This window comes from Lycorma delicatula, chromosome 10 (assembly GCF_047948215.1).
Source record: "Lycorma delicatula isolate Av1 chromosome 10, ASM4794821v1, whole genome shotgun sequence".
Classification (NCBI taxonomy): domain Eukaryota; kingdom Metazoa; phylum Arthropoda; class Insecta; order Hemiptera; family Fulgoridae; genus Lycorma; species Lycorma delicatula.
In genome coordinates, this window is record NC_134464.1 from 41,791,239 (window position 1) to 41,807,627 (window position 16,389).

Genomic DNA, 16,389 nt, shown 5'->3' on the forward strand with positions numbered 1-16,389 from the left:
TGAAGGTGAAATTTTATTATACATTGGCTGTTAAGATTATGATTTCAGATATGAAGCCTTTTTTAATTTTATTTTTTGGTAAACAAGTATACACAGTTTGTCTGAAAAGTTTTCAAACTAAATTTCTGTAGTCAATACACGTAGCGGCATCTCTTGGACAACCAAGGAACTATGTAGTACGATGTCAAGTGTGTGTACAACATTTAATCACGTTTCATCACTCCAGTCTCAAATTATATTGACTGTGACATTGAACAGGGAAGTGCAGTAAAATTTTGTGTTCGACCTCAAAAATCTTTGGTTGAATCTTATTCTATGTTACAGTAAGCATTCGGTGATTAAGCCACATCTTGTACTACAACATACACTTACTGGAAGCGGTTTAAAGATGGTAGATAGTCGTTGGATGATGATGAATGAAGTGGGAGGCCGTCAACAGCTGTTCATGATGAAAATGTTGCAAAAGTGCATGCACAACGGGTCAAACTATCCCAACTGGTCAAACCATGAATTCTAAATTCAATTTGGAAGTAATAAAATGCCTGATGTGTCACATTTGTCAAATGCAGCCCGAGTACTGGGATCCAGGCAGTTGGACTCTCTTGCACAACAATGTCTTAGCACACATGGCAACAGTTTTAACACATTATTTCGTCACAAACCAAAATACCATCTTATCCAACCCAACTTGGCTCCAGCAGACTATTTTTTACTCCTGAAACTCAAATTGAAGATGAAAGGCCCCTTTTTCGATGACATTCCGGCCACCCAAAAGGCTTGCACTGAGCAGTTGAAGGCAATCCCACAAAGTGATTTCTCCAGAGCATTTGACAGGCTCTACTGGTACTGCAACAAGTGTATAACTATAGAAGGGTTCTATCTAGAGGGCTGATGTGAGTAAATTCGTTTATCTTTAAATCTGTATTTGTATTTTGATTTCAGACATACTGTGTATATTAATTGTTAATATTTATTTTATTGATGAGTGCATTGTTAAAATATATTCATGTTATACTGTATAATATGCTATACTGATTAGTTTATAATATAGTCTAGCATTCACATCTTCAGAAATGTTACTTGAACTGCAGCTGCTGGATTTATTACAGGCTGAACTGAAAGCTGAAAAGTATAAACTTTTGGAAGAAGTAGAAATTGCACTACAACAGGTGAAAGCTTTAGAAGGCATACGAAAAGCACATGATTTTCAACATGATGCACTTCAGCGTCAGATTCTAGAGTTAAGTGCTGTAAGCGATGACAAAGCTACCATAGGCAAGTATTTACAATATGATTTTTTTGGGAATTTTTAAATTATCTCCTACTATTTTTATTTTATTTTTCTGTAGTCTGCTGTAATTGATTACTGTGTTTTAACAATGATAATCTGTAAGAAAACGCTTATCTGTTATTAAATTGAAAATAAATCAACAATTCTTATAATCTATGACTGTTAGCAGTGAGAATATTCATTTTCACCAGATCAAATTTTAAATTAATGGATATATTTCATCTTATTGCTTTTTTCATTCATTTTTTCTGGTTATTTGCAATGATGTTTAGTTTTGCTAATTTTGGAATTAAGAATACCATAGTGTTTTATGATTTTCTGTAAGTCATGTACAGGAAACAGTGTACATGACCTGGTAGGTCATCTAATATCTTTTTGAAACAAAATCACAATTCAATGTTTTCTTTTTGTTTTAGTGATCAAATGCAAAAACTTGTTAAAAGTACCAATTCTGATTCCAAAACCTGTCTTCAGTGAATGCAACAAAAGCATGTATTTCATTAAATTCATTATGAGACTGTATGACACTTAATATTTACTTAATTTCGTATTATATGAAAAAATTTATTGAATTGTGTACAATTTTTGTTAGAGATTATGTTATTTTAGTTAAGGATCCAGTTTTCTTGGTTTAAATCTTTTTTTTTTATATTGCAGTTAGAGTTATACATATATATATATATATATATATTGCAGGTCGATTAACTAGAGAGTTGTCTATGGTTTATCAGGATGAAACAGCATCAAATGACACAGTTATAAAACAGCAAGCTAAACTAGCTTGTGTTTTATTATTGTATTTTTGTATATGTGTTTATACAAATATATGATAAAAATTGCCACTCTCTGTGGCAGAGTAGAGCATCTTGGTCCCCCAGGTTCAAATCCCAGTTAGGCATGACATTTTTCATACGCTACAAAATTCCATTTCCATATCCCACATACACTAGCCTCAGGTTTGTATTTTTCTAAGAATCAGGTGTGTATTTAAATGGATTTATTTTGTTATTAATTTACTTGAATTTTTTCCAGATTATTAACTGATGTCATACATGATTTACATCGCCGTTATCTTAGTAGTATACCTCTGGTAACTATGGACACAATGGGAAATGTTATAATACATCTTCAACAAGAGTGCCAAAAGCTTAAAGACTCATTGTTTGAAAAGTATGTTTTAACTTCAAAAGAATTAGTCAGAGCGCAAATAAGAGACAACGATGATGTTGATGACGAATCTAAAAAGAAAATTCCTTACAACTGTAGGTTACAGGTATGTTTCAACTAATTCAATATTGTGTATTTGTAAATTTGTTTGTAAATTACATTGATTCAGTATTTAATTGTTGATTAAACTCATTGTGCGTGTATTCATTAAAGTTTATATATGATATTATTAATTAAATATATATATATATATATATATATATATATATATGGTACGTATAAGTATATGATACTTATGATACGTTTATGAACTTTGGCTAAGAAAAGAAAATAAATGACTTTGAGTGTTATAATATAACTAGAAGTTATGAAAATATAATAATAAACATTTTCCATATTCAGTTTAACTTCATCAGAAACATTTTGTAGAACATTTAGTTAATGAATGCTTATTAAAGTATGGACGTTTATTACAACAAATATTTGGTAATCAGAGGAATTTGGTTATACAATAAACCTTAAATATAAATTTTATTTTTATTTCTAGTTGTTATATAAAAAATTATGTTTTAATACTAACAAAACAATTCTGCAATAGAACTAATTATTTTAAAACTTTTCTTAACTTTTCTTTACTTAGTGAAAGCATATTCTACACAAGTGCAGTTAACGAGCCAGTGATGAAAATGTTAGGAACTGCTTTTAAAACCCAGTAACATGGATTTTCATGGTTTTACCTTAGTATTGGATAAAATAATTTTAACTCCAATTTAATAATTAATATCTGTAAATAAGTTAGATTATTATTGTAATATTTTTGTACAACTATTTTTATTTATTTTACATTATTTGATATTGGAAGTTTAATATTTGGTTGAAATTTATAAGAAGATTTACTTTGTGTGTACATATAAGTAATTTTTTTTATAATGTAATGTCATAAAGTAAAAAAAGTAAATTAAATGATATACCGTTTTACAGTTGAAACAGTAGGTATGTTTATCTGAACATCAGAGAGTTGGTGTATATAAGAATTAGCACCTATTACGATTATTCATATAAGTATTGCTCATTTGAATTCAGAGCATTCCATCAGTCAAATTGTTCTTAGAAGATAGGAACTTATTCTATTAGTTATTTAAATATCAATCATATTATCTGTATAAATAAAAATATAAATGTTCGTTTAATCAAAATCCTAAATCTCCAAAAGTTCTTCACTGATTGCTTTGAAATTTTGACATAATGTTGTATTCGAATATGTACGTGTTTTTATATACCTACTCTTTATATTCCTAAAATATCACACTTGTGACTGGTAAAAACATGCTTTTTTTGAAAAACAGCACTACCTGTTGGATGTAAAAGCAACACACGCTATACTAAATATTTTACAATTTCATTTTAATGTTTCCGATATGTGTGTCCACTATAGACTAAAAAACTATTGGACTGGTTTACGTGGAAGGAAAAAGGGAGAAAGGGAAAAATCAGAAAAGGAAAGAGGGAAAAATTGAAAGAGGTAAAAGGGAAGAAGGGGAAAATGAAAAAAGAAAAAAGGGGAAAACAGGAAAAGGAAATGGAAAGGGGAAAAGATAAAAGGGAAATGGGGATAGAAGAAGGAGAAAGGAAGGGAAAGAAAATGGAAAGGGGGGAGGAAAATTGGAAAAATTTTAATTTTGTGATGTTTGTAATGTTCATTTTGTTAATGTTTTATCAAACTTTCAATTGTGTTGATTTAATCTATATATATATATATATATATATATACTCAAATCTAGCACTAGCGTGGCATTGCTGGGTTTGCTAGTTACTGATATATTTTTGATAACAAGTGCTAGATCAGTGTACTTGCATTTAATTTTTCAAGAAATGCAAGCCTCAAAGATGTTCAAGAAGTACCTGACCGTAGGCTATGAAAAGGCTTCCTATTCTAGTCTTTTAAAGTAGTCCTCTTGTGACTCCCTAAACTTAATTCACCTAGTTGGAAACATTTTTCGTATTCCTCTTTTGAAATCTTTATCAGCTGCACTGTTGCCATTCTAATTCATCATTATGTAATTCTTCACTATCAAATTGGAACCCTTTCAGTTCTATCTTCAGCCTGGATTACAACCAGAAATCTCAAAGATCCATGACTGATTAGTAAGAAGCTTGGCAAACCAGAGGAATTCTGTGACCAAGAAATTCTGGATCAGATGTGACAATGAATCTTGTATACCATACAGTCGTATTCTTAGTTAAAAATAGCATTGTAAACTTTTTTAAAAACCACATTATATGTTGATTTTATGATCTATTGTCATTACACTCATTATCATCTGTCAAGTATTTACTTCAAAATAACTTGTTTTTCATTAGGAGGTTGGGCGAAAAATACTTGTTTACAAACAAGTATCATACCAAAATTATTTTAAATTGGAAAAAAATCAGTATCACATGATTTAGAATCACTCATGTTGAAAATGCTGCTTGAAAAGTGGAACTATCAAGGAAATATCATCAACAGTTGAGATATCAGCCAGAAATTCCCAATATTCTCATTAATGAACTAAACATGTATCATGTTTGTAAACACATTGTTCCAAAAGTGTTGTCTGCTGATCAGAAAGAAACTTCCATGATATTGGCAGGAGTTCTCATCACTATGGCTGATCAAAATTAAAATTCTCTGAGCAAGATCATAACATTATCTGAGCAGATGAGAGATGGTGTTACACTATCCTCAGAAAGACACCAGACTTCAAATAAAAATCAACATCATGTCTGCAGTTACAGAAATTCTATTTTGATAGCAACAAAGAAAAAGTTATTTTGAAGTATTTTATGATTCATGGGGTACTATTCATAAGAATACATTCCTAATGAGCAGACAGTGAAAAAGGAGATATAGCAGTATCTTTTGTAGTTTATGGGATCTAGTAAGAAGGAAGCATCCTGAAAAATGGGAAACAAAGAATTGGATTATTTTCCACTACAATGCACCAGGATATTGACTCATGCTTTTCAAACATTATCTGGTGTAACACAATGTAGCATTTCTGGAACAACCACCATATTCTCATATCTTAAGCTGATTTTTATTTGTTTCGATGCTTGAAAAATGCTCTGAAGGAGAAAAGATAAAGAGCACCAATGACCAGTGTGACGAAGCAGTTGAGGATGATACCACATAGTAGGTGCCAGGAATGTTTTTAGCAACTTTTCAGACATTGGTAAAAATAATGTTCAGTTTTTGAAAAATAAAGTAATTCCAAAAATGTTTTGAATCTACTTATAAATAAATATATATATATATTTATATCAGAATGAGCTGAGAGGTTTTTTCTATACTTAATAGAAAATGAGCAAGAAAAAATGATTTAATGGAATAAGAAAGGAAACATTTGAAACATCATTGATCTTTTTATTTTCAGAGCTGCATAGTTTTTCTATAAAATCACCACATGCCTCAATAGACTAACATCATCACACTAGTTTTTGAATAGGAGTCTGAATCAATAGAAATCTGAATTTGACTACAGGATGAATACAGCAGTAATGAAAAATCCAGGCGTTTAATTGCTGTGTTGATTTGATTTAATGCAGTATAAGTTTCAGTATAACATTCAGGATTTATTGTTGTTTTCCAAAACATAAAAACTGATTGCTGATTTCTTGAACATATTATTTTTTAATAAGTCCAGAATTAAAAAAAAAAAGATCTTCCCAGCAGAAGCTTGAGTTTTGAATTTCTGAGTTTCTTGAGTTTTGGCTGGGATGGTTTCTTGTGGCAGTATTTCATGAACCGCTTTTTGTCCTCAAGGTCAAATTATGGAATCAAGTATCATCAATTATAATGATCTTTAAGAAGTCCTCACCTTCTTCAAAACATTTCAGGAGTTTCCAAGAAATTCAAGCTCTCTTAGCTTTTATGTCGTCAGACAGCATACACAGTACACATGTGGCAAAAACTTTGTGGAATACAAGAACTTTAATAATGTAGCCCATTCTCTCGATAGATATTCCTAATTCAAAAGCAGTTTGATTCAATTTTTGTGAGGATCAGTTCAACAAGAGCTTGATAAAACTGATCATTTATAGCCACAGGTCTCCATTTTGTGGTAAACTGTATATATAAATATATATATACAATATAGTATAATATATAATATATTATAGAATATAATATGATATAGGATAGGACAGATGTCTCACTATCTGTCCTATCCTATCCTATACATTTAAAATTTTGAGTTGCCCACTTGGTGTTGGCTTGGAGTGTGGGAGTCTGATACTGTAAAATAGGTAATTTCAAGAAATTCATTAAATTTCATTTTTCTGTGTTAACTGCTAAAAAGTTATGTGTGTTTGTCTATACTTTATTAATGTGTGAATAAATTACTTGTAAATAAAAACATTGTATTAGAATAATAAGTGAATATATTTGTACACATTTTAGGTGCATGTTTGTGTGTATATATGTCTATGTACATAAAGATTAGTCTATATATGCGTAATCGATTGGTATTTTTTGTTTTGAGAGTTATATTTATTCTCATATTACTTTTTTCTAACTGGATTTGGATTATTTGTACCAGAGTGTGAGACCAAAATCAAAAGGAAGGAGATAACAGATAATTTCTGGGCCTAAAAATCAAACCACAGAAATTAGAACTGGCACTCGGTTTTACAGGTTATTATATTTATGACAAGAAAGCTTAAAAATTGCTGAATTTTAGCAATAAACTTTATTATTTTATATAAGCAAATGATATATTCTATTTTATAAATAAGTGCCTTAATCGTCAAGCCATTTTGTTATAATTGAAAATCCTTAAAAAACTTTTTTTTAAATTTTGTCAAACAAACTTGGACTGTAAAAAAATAATTTTAATTTAGATGGCTTTTAAGGTAAACTGTGTATATGGCATATCAAAAAATTATATAAAAGAATTTATGCGTACAAGGTGTCTCATAAAGAAATGCAAAGAATTTCAGGAAATTCATTTACTTTTTATGTTATACTTAATGATGTTTAATGAGAAATTAAAACAAAACTGTTCTGTGTTACTTTTATAAGCATATTTATACTTATATAAAGCATATTTTACAGTTAAATAGAAAGAAATTGTTATTAATTAAAGAAGTCTATTATTATTATTATTCTTAAGCAATATATAAATTAATCTTCAGATGCTTTTTATCTCCCATTAGATAATTAAACAAAAACCTTCATTTTCATGTATGTTCTTTTTTAAAATTATTTACTGTTCTATTGTGATTTACTATACTTTCATAAAAAAAATAATAATAAAAGCATTTTTTAGAAAAGAGTAACATGTTTGTTTCTTAGGAATTAAGTCAGAGAATAGAAATAGAAGCATTAGAATATAGAGTAAAACATGCTGAAGGCCGAGCAGAACGACAAGAAAAATTGTGTAGGGAGATTCAGGAAGAACTAATTTCAATGGACACATCATGGGAAAGAAAATTACTTAAATGGGAGGAAACACAGGTACGATATATGCGTAATGAATGGTAATGTTAAAGAATTATATCACATGTTAAAATGAAATTCTTTTCTATTAATTTTTTTCCTTTGACTATTAATTTATATAAAACAAAAAACTAAATGAAATTTAAAAGTTCAAAACTTATAAAAATGAATTTTTATTAGCAAAGTTGTTTATTTGTGTTATTTTTATTATTGCAACAAAAATGTCTATTGCTGATTATAATTTGCAGTTCATTCTTAATTTGAAATATATTAACTAGCAGCAATATTTTTTTAAGCAGTTACAGATGATCCCTTATTAAATAAAAGTCTGCAGCCTAACAAGTTAGTGTTGCAGAACACCACTACTTCTAGTTATTTATTTATTTATTTTTTGCTTTTTTATATATTATTTACTTGCAAGAGTTAAATTATCTACAAGGAAACACTTAACATAATGTTTAGATTTTTTGTTTGTTTTTGTTACTGCATTGGCAGAGAAAACTTTTTAATGTTGTAGACTTACAAAATAAATATCTAAAGAAAGAGAATTTTGATATTTTTTTTTTAACTTTGTTTTCATTACCAGTATTTACAAATGTAAATATTTGCATTAGATATTATTATTATAATTATTTCAGTTCGAAATGTGCAAGAAACTTTTTGAACTGCCGCAGGATATTGAGACTTCTCAAGGAGATATTCATTCAACTCCTTCATCTCCACCTCTTGTTTCTACACCCATTCCACCAACTTCTGTTTCCCAATCTCCTGTTGAATCACCTAAAGAAGTAAAGTCTTCAGTCGATACACCAACAACAGCTGTAGAAGTCCCCAAATTACAGCTAGACCCAATTAGCCCTCAGAGTGATGCACGAATTGAACAACAGATTTCTATAATTGCTTCTCTTCAAGATCAGCTGTCTCAGGTTTGTTTTTATTTTTTATCTTCATTTTTTTTTAAATGAATGATTATTGTGTGAATAAGTAAGTATACATTCATTAAATTTAAGAAACATTTTAAATAATAGGAAAACTTATGTAACTTTATACTGCTTTAGATATTGACTGAATATAGATGACATCTAATTTTCTGTATTATTTCTAAATTGAAATTATTGATACTATTTGCTGGTTATAAAATTAAATGATTTTAAACATGAAAATTTTTGATTTCATTCAACTACAATGGATATTCAACAAGCATAATATCAGATTTCAGTGTGACAAGAATTTTTTAGCTGATGGGATAAATTTTGTGTAAATAAAACTTACAAATTCTTATGTACTCATATTATTGTGATTTCATCAACTGTTTTCATCTTGAAATATCTTTAAAGAATAGATTGTGACTATATTATTAAAAGAGTCTTTCTTTCATGGCACAAATGTCATTTGTTTTTTAATTTTAATAGTAAATGGTCACTTTTCATGACCAATTGTAAGGAAATGTTTATATATATATATATACAAAAGCTGTTTTATATATAAAAATGTCAGCCAGTACTTCAGTACTGTATTTCTATTATTAAAGCAAAAAATGTTCCCCTAAATCTAGGTTCATAAATGCCTATTTTATACATTTTCTATATTTCAAAAAACAATTTTTAAATATTTAAAACTGATTGAGCTATTTTAATGAATTATCTTAAACTTTCATTTCATGACAACTCAAAAACTACTAGTGCAAGTACTTGTTTATTAGCAATCTTAAGTATTTCAGTATGAAGAAAATGACTCCTTTTTTTCAATTGAACTTTTTCAGATGAATTATAATGGAAAAATGTTAGTGTAAGTAAATCTTGCTAGAAAATAATCAATTTGCAAAATAGTTTCATGTCAGTTAATTTTTTATCTACTGCTTAATTATATTAATCAATACCATTCAATTATATATGAATTGTTACAGCAAATCAGTGATATCATCCCCTCCAAGTTATCAAAAAATTTTATCTGGCCACCACATGGCTTTCTTGTATGCCTATTACATTACATACACCTTTTTTTAAAAATGTATAGTACAAAAAACTTTGTTTATTAATAACTGATACTTTTTCATACTTTTTTTTTATTATTATTATTGAATTATTATTTAGTGTAATTTTTTTTTTTATAATCAGAGGTTAATAATTATTAATAAATCAATATATTTAAATTTAAAAAAATTAAAAAAAAAAAAGAGATGAAGTCTGATTCAAACCAATGTGCCGTCCCCTAGTAAGATCCAAATATTTCAATAATTAGAAATTTGTTTAGCTATAACTCTGGAACCAATGAAAATAAGTATCACTTATGATACATCGTTGAAAAGCTCTCAATGAGGGCTTATTATTGCAGTTAAGAAAAAGTCCAAAATCCTGATTTTTTTGGGCTTTGGGCTTTTTTAGACACTTTTGATCCAGACATTAGCAATCAAAAGGGGGGGGTACACAACTAGTTACAGCAGTACTACATCAAAAATTTCAGACATCCTACGGCTAATAAGTTTTGAGTTATGCGAGATATTACATATGTACATTCAGACGTCATGCTGAAATTAGTCAAAATGGATATTTCCATTGAAATCTGAAAAGCAAAATTTTTCACGATCACAATACTTCCTTTACTTCGTACAAGGAAGTAAAAATACCAACTGTATATAAGTCAAATATACTTCAATCAGCTCTTTAATAATTATGTTTTATAATACAATATAATATATTAACTCTTTGTATATATATGTCTTAGAATATTTATAAAATTAAAAAAACAGTTGATCATAGAGTTTTTATGTAGAATAACAACACATTGATAGATTATTGTGAATGTATATTATTTTGATTATTTTTTAAAATTTTGATATTGCTACTTTTCTGTGAGAAATGGCAAATTTGTACATAAATTGTGAAATGGCTGATATGCATTGATGTATGGAGAAACAGATGGTGGATAGTTCTGCCAAACAGGGTCCACCTTTATCACAAAGCTTATTTGGATCATTGGCCTTCCTGAAAATGTTCTTCAAATTGACAACAATTTATAAAATTGGTACCTATGAGCCTCTTAACTCTAAGCAAATGTTTATGATAGACCGAGGTTTGTCTTCACGCTTGAATTAGAAACACAGGTGTTGAACAAAATTGAAAAGTCAAGGATTGTCATGTACAGGATCACAGTCAGGAAGGTATTTACAGTAAGAGCTTCCAGCTCTTATTGGCTGATTTTCAATGCAGAACAGACTTGTTTTTTCTAATTTTATTGTTAACCCTAACTACCAATACTTTCTAAGGATTAAATTAATAATGTCTTTTTGTATTTTAAAATATAAATTAAATTAGTTTTAAGAGTACAGTAAATATTTTTATTTTTTTTATTTTGTGATAAGGATTATTGTACTAAAATGTGTGCGTGTTTTTATATATATATATATATACACAAGGCTATTCAGAAAGTAAGGAACGTTTTGGAATTTTAAAAAAACCAAGTACAAGAAAAACTTTTTATTATATACATGTGAAAGAGGGACTAAAATACTACTTTTCAACATAATCACCATACAAATTCAGGCACTTAACATAGCAGTGGACAAGCTTTGAAATTCCTGTGTCATAGAATTCTGCCGCCTGTGATCTCAACCACTCAGTGACGCACCCATCTTGCACAAAATTTGTGGTAGCCTAGCTTCTGTGAAACAATTTCAAACAATAAAGTCCGTGAAACTTGTGGGGAACATAGAGAAAGCTCAGTTATTGTGAAACGGCGGTTTTCACGAATCTTTTCGTCAACTTTGGAGACCAGATCATCAGTCACAATGCTCGGACGTCCACTCTTCTCTTTATCGTGAATGTTTGTTCGGCCATTTTTAAACTGGATTCACCACTTACTGACAGAACTTTCACTCATTACGTTGTTCCCGTACACTTCACACAGTTCCCGATGAATTTCTATTGGTTTTAAGTTTTTTGCCAACAAAAAACTAATCACAGATCGCACCTCACAACTGGCGGGATTTTTTATTGCAGCACACATTTCAAATTTGTATATTAAAAAAACGGGCAGTGCGGAGATGTTCCCGTTGTCACAGCTGGACGCTGACTGAGGACGTCCACTGAAGTCCTTTCGGTGCTAACGCTACATAGGCTAGCAGGAATACGCCACAACGGGTCACTAACTATATGGAGGGAGCAATGCGCACCCCCTGAGGTGCCGAGCACGAGCACACCAATATATACGCGATTGGCGTGCGCCTGGCGGCGTCAGGGGGAAACGTTCCTTACTTTCGGAATAGCCCTCATATATATATATATATATAATGTAAAATATATATATATATATAATGTAAAATATATATATATATATAATGTAAAATATATATAATTTATTTACATATAAATACATACATACATTGGTAATGATGTTAACCACTTTCTTTACAAGATCTTGCTTCTTTGTATAACGTATTGTGTTGTAAAGAATGATTTTTTCTCTAGGCTAATATGTCTCTAAATCAGCAGTCAACTAAACTATTAGCTTCTGAAAAAATATGCAGTGATCTTCAAATGCAATTAGCTGTGATTAATGCAAAATTAGAGGAAAGAAATAATCATCTGACTGCTTTAAAAATTCAACTATCTGAGAAAAACACTCTACTTTTGGAAAAAGAAAAAGAATTGATTGAATTACACAAAAGTCCAGTTGTTTCTCCCCAGTATGAATCAAACTTCTCATGAAAACACTGAAACATTAGCTCTAAAGGTTAAAGTTTTTTTTTATTCTTAATTGTAAAATATTGTGTTAAATAGAATGTTTTATTATGCTTTGGTGATTAAAATAGTATTTCTACAACTACTAAATGGTTTACAAATGTGAAGGGTGTGAATTTTCCAGTATGCTTGTAATATTCTACATAGTTTATAATGATTAAGAATTGTATTTTGATAATTCTGATTTCATCGATTTAGTGATAATATTTTATTTTTTAATTAGTAAATAAATTTTAATGACCAAATCTGAATAATTGAATCAAAGGGTGTATCATATTAATGATCTCATTTAGTTTTCAAAATTTTTCCTTATTTTGATCTGATTGCTTTGCTTGTCTGGGATCTTTTTACCTACCACTTCATTCATCTTATTTTTCTTCATAATATGTATGTTTTGGAAGTCTGAAGTCATAATACTGAAATAAATAAAAAATATGAACTTATGATTTCTCAAATAAATGGCTAGTTAGATTGAGCTTACTGAAAATTGGCCAGTATCTAAAAGATATTTTAAACAAGGTAAAAAATTGAAATGTTGGTAGGAATGTGTTGTGTTGAGCTTTGAAGCTTTGTAGCAGGATCCTTCAACAATAAAAATTCTGCAGTTTAGTAAACTGCAGTTTCCAGACCATTTACTAGAATATGGTATCCAACAAGACTGTTAGTGTTAACTTATTTGTTATAATTGTAAATAATGTAGAAAGTGCTTTAAAATCCTGTCATTTATTCACTTCATGTGCAGATGTTTTGTTGTAAATAAAATGCAAAAAAAATAATTGAAAATAAACTGTTTGTTTATTAATTTTATTTATTATATTTTGATTTAAATTAACGATTAATTTGAATCAATGATATGGACTTAACACTTTGGAGAACTCAAAAGTTGTGAGTTAAAAATTGTGTTGTTATGTTACATGTAGCCAGTAAAAGCTTTTAGGTTGTAGATTGAAGATGTGTATTTAAATTTTAAAAGATCTTTGTGAGACCTAGACTGGATTGCGGTTCAGTAAACTCCTACACCAGATAAATTGCTTTAGCTTTTATATAAATATTACATTCATTTTAGCTTGCATTTTTTTAATATGTGAAGCCCCCAAACATCCCTTACTATTCATTTTCTTTCGACTACATACTGGTACTGTAAATCTTATTTGTGTGCTTTAATGGCTTAATGTTCTTGCCCAATGACTTATGTTAACTCATGGTTATGGGTGTTACCAAATGATTTCATGAGGTGATCTCGGTATTGCAGGTGTGAAACCAATCTATATTCTTGCAATAGAAAGGTATTATGCTGCTAGGAAGTTGGGTAAGTTAACTTGTGAAAAAATCCAGGAGATCAAGCAGCATGGATATGATTTATGGCAAGCAAGATAGGATGAGACGGAAAGGGGGCGGTATATGCATGATCTTTTCCCAGATATTAGATGCTTGCAGCGTGTCTCTTGAATTTCCCTGAATTAGTATGTTACACAGTTTCTTTCAGGACATAATGCTTTTAGGGGCAAGCTGGTGCAATTCGGCCTGCTGGATGCAGGTTTGTGCTCGCAGTGCAGGGTTCTGGATGACACTTTTCATGTGTTCTATGAGTGCACAAAATATGATGAGAAGTGTACAGAGGTGATTTGTCATCTCTACATTCTGACACTGGATATACAGCAGAATTGGAGTTACCAGGTCGAATGGTCAATAATTGAGGAATTTATGATTTACCTTGCAAAAGAAAAGCAGAGTCCTGACTGGGCTTCCCTTGTTTCTACTGTTTTCGCATTTCTTTGTTACTTTGTATTTGTTGGTTTTTATGTTAGTTGTATTGTGGTTTTGTTTAATGTTTCACTTTTGTTTTTCACTTGTTGGTTGGTTTGAGTTGTGCATCAAATTCACTTCTACCTGCTTGGGTAGGTGATTTCAGTTCCTTCATTCTATGTTTAGGAATTCAGTCTTGTTTAAGACTATATTTGAGATGTTTTGTTACTATGAGTTCATCTTTGTTAGTAGTACATAGATGGGAGTATCACTTGTGGAATTCACATTGGTGGCATACTAGCAAAGGTGAGACTAATATGTGAACTGCCGAGGTTAGATGACCTCTGGTAAAGCCCTCAGCTCTAGGTATGGAGGAGGTGGTGTGACAGCTGGAAATATCACATAGTGGGTGTCTTCCCCTACAGGATCAGGATGTGTGCTTTAATCTTTTTGAAAACTTCAAAAGAAACAAGAATTAATTTGTTGTAAATTTTGGCTAAGGCTAATTTTGGTATTTTTATTCTTAGAGGTATTTTAATCCTTGGTTGCTCTTCCTTGTTGCAATTGATTTCCACATTTTCAGTATTCTGACAAAGAATTCATAGAATATGACACTTTAACCATGTATGTAACTGCTCAGTAATATGAGAGTTAAATCACATTAGAATTATTATCCAGTAAATGTCATATGGAACATGGGATTGAGACTTGTTTGAGGATAAAAAATCATAGAAATGGACAGTCAGATTTTCAAACATAAATAAAAACATAGTTTGTTCAGTTTCAGTTTTACATTTTTTGATTGCCATTAAATTTTGTTAAATTTTAATTTTAAGAGCTTTGATTTCAATCCCCTACTTTGTTAATTGTATCATGAAATTCATTAGTGAACTATTTCAAATATTATTTATAATATGAATGAAAAAATTTCATTGTTTCATGACAGAAAGAAGTATAATAATCTGTTATGTTATGTAATCTTTTCATTGATATGACAAGCCCTAAATTTGAAGCACTTGAAGTACGAGAGAACTAGTTAAATGTTATTTTCTTTGGTAGTGTGGTGTAAAATATATAGCTTTCTTATATGGTGAGCAGGTTAAAAGTGTCACTTGTAGGTTTAAATATAATATAAATTTTTTTAACTTGGTATGATGATGTGCTGCAACAGTATACTGAATTTTGGCAACAAAAAAAAGGAAAACAAATTTCCTTCTCAATTTTTCTAGTAAGCCTACCACTATATGCTTATTATTGAGCCTGGTTAGTCATGTTCAGAAGTTGCTTGCATTCCATGTGGTCACAAAGCAACTCCTGGCTTTAATGACTGAAGCCAGTTTTTGTCATTTTGATTTTTTAATAATAATTTTTCAGATAGACAGAAACTGAATGAATGGCAATTTAACATTCTTTAATTTTTTTTAAAAATTCTTTCTAATTTTCTAGTAACAATAAGTATTGCTGTTAGCAATAATTATTTTAAACAGTAGCTTTGATGTCAGGTGTAATAAATAAATCACCACATTCAATACTGGCCAAAAAAAAGAAAATTACTGTATAACTAATTTTTTTTAATCTTTAATATTTTTCCATTACCAGACCCTTAAATTAAATAAGAGTTCTTTTCATTGTTGCTTTTAATTTTTTTTTGTATTTTTTAATAATGGGCATCGTGATTGTCCATACACATTGGTGTCTATAATCTTAGTGAGTGACATGTATAATTATCATAATTCATTTTAAATTAATATATTTTATATGAATCAAGGGGTAGAAATAATTAACCAAGGACGTGGACAAAGTTGCATAACGTAATATTTTCATTTGTTATGTTATTATTAAATGAAATATTTGCATATATTGTTTAAAAATCTAGACTTCTTATGGTGTAATCTTGAATACATAAATGCAACATATAAACAACATACATATACATTAGTAGTAAAAAAAATGATTAAATATAAAAA

General features: G+C 29.6%; 1 protein-coding gene across 4 annotated transcripts in view; it reads left to right on the forward strand.

Moving 5' to 3' along the window:
* Positions 1 to 1,136: 1,136 nt before the first annotated feature.
* Positions 1,137 to 16,389, forward strand: part of LOC142331569 (uncharacterized) — a 31,564-nt gene continuing 16,311 nt past the window's right edge. For 2 of the 4 annotated variants that reach the window (XR_012758044.1, XR_012758045.1), the window contains exons 1-5: positions 1,137 to 1,275; positions 2,324 to 2,564; positions 7,794 to 7,955; positions 8,576 to 8,863; positions 12,404 to 12,668. Coding sequence is in view for 1 of the 4 variants with exons in the window: in XM_075377566.1 (XP_075233681.1) it covers positions 2,388 to 2,564; positions 7,794 to 7,955; positions 8,576 to 8,863 (627 nt within the window). In the remaining 3 variants the exon portion in view is untranslated. The remainder of the gene's footprint in view (positions 1,276 to 2,323; positions 2,565 to 7,793; positions 7,956 to 8,575; positions 8,864 to 12,403; positions 12,669 to 16,389) is intronic. The other 2 variants (XR_012758046.1, XM_075377566.1) reach the window with 2 other exon arrangements.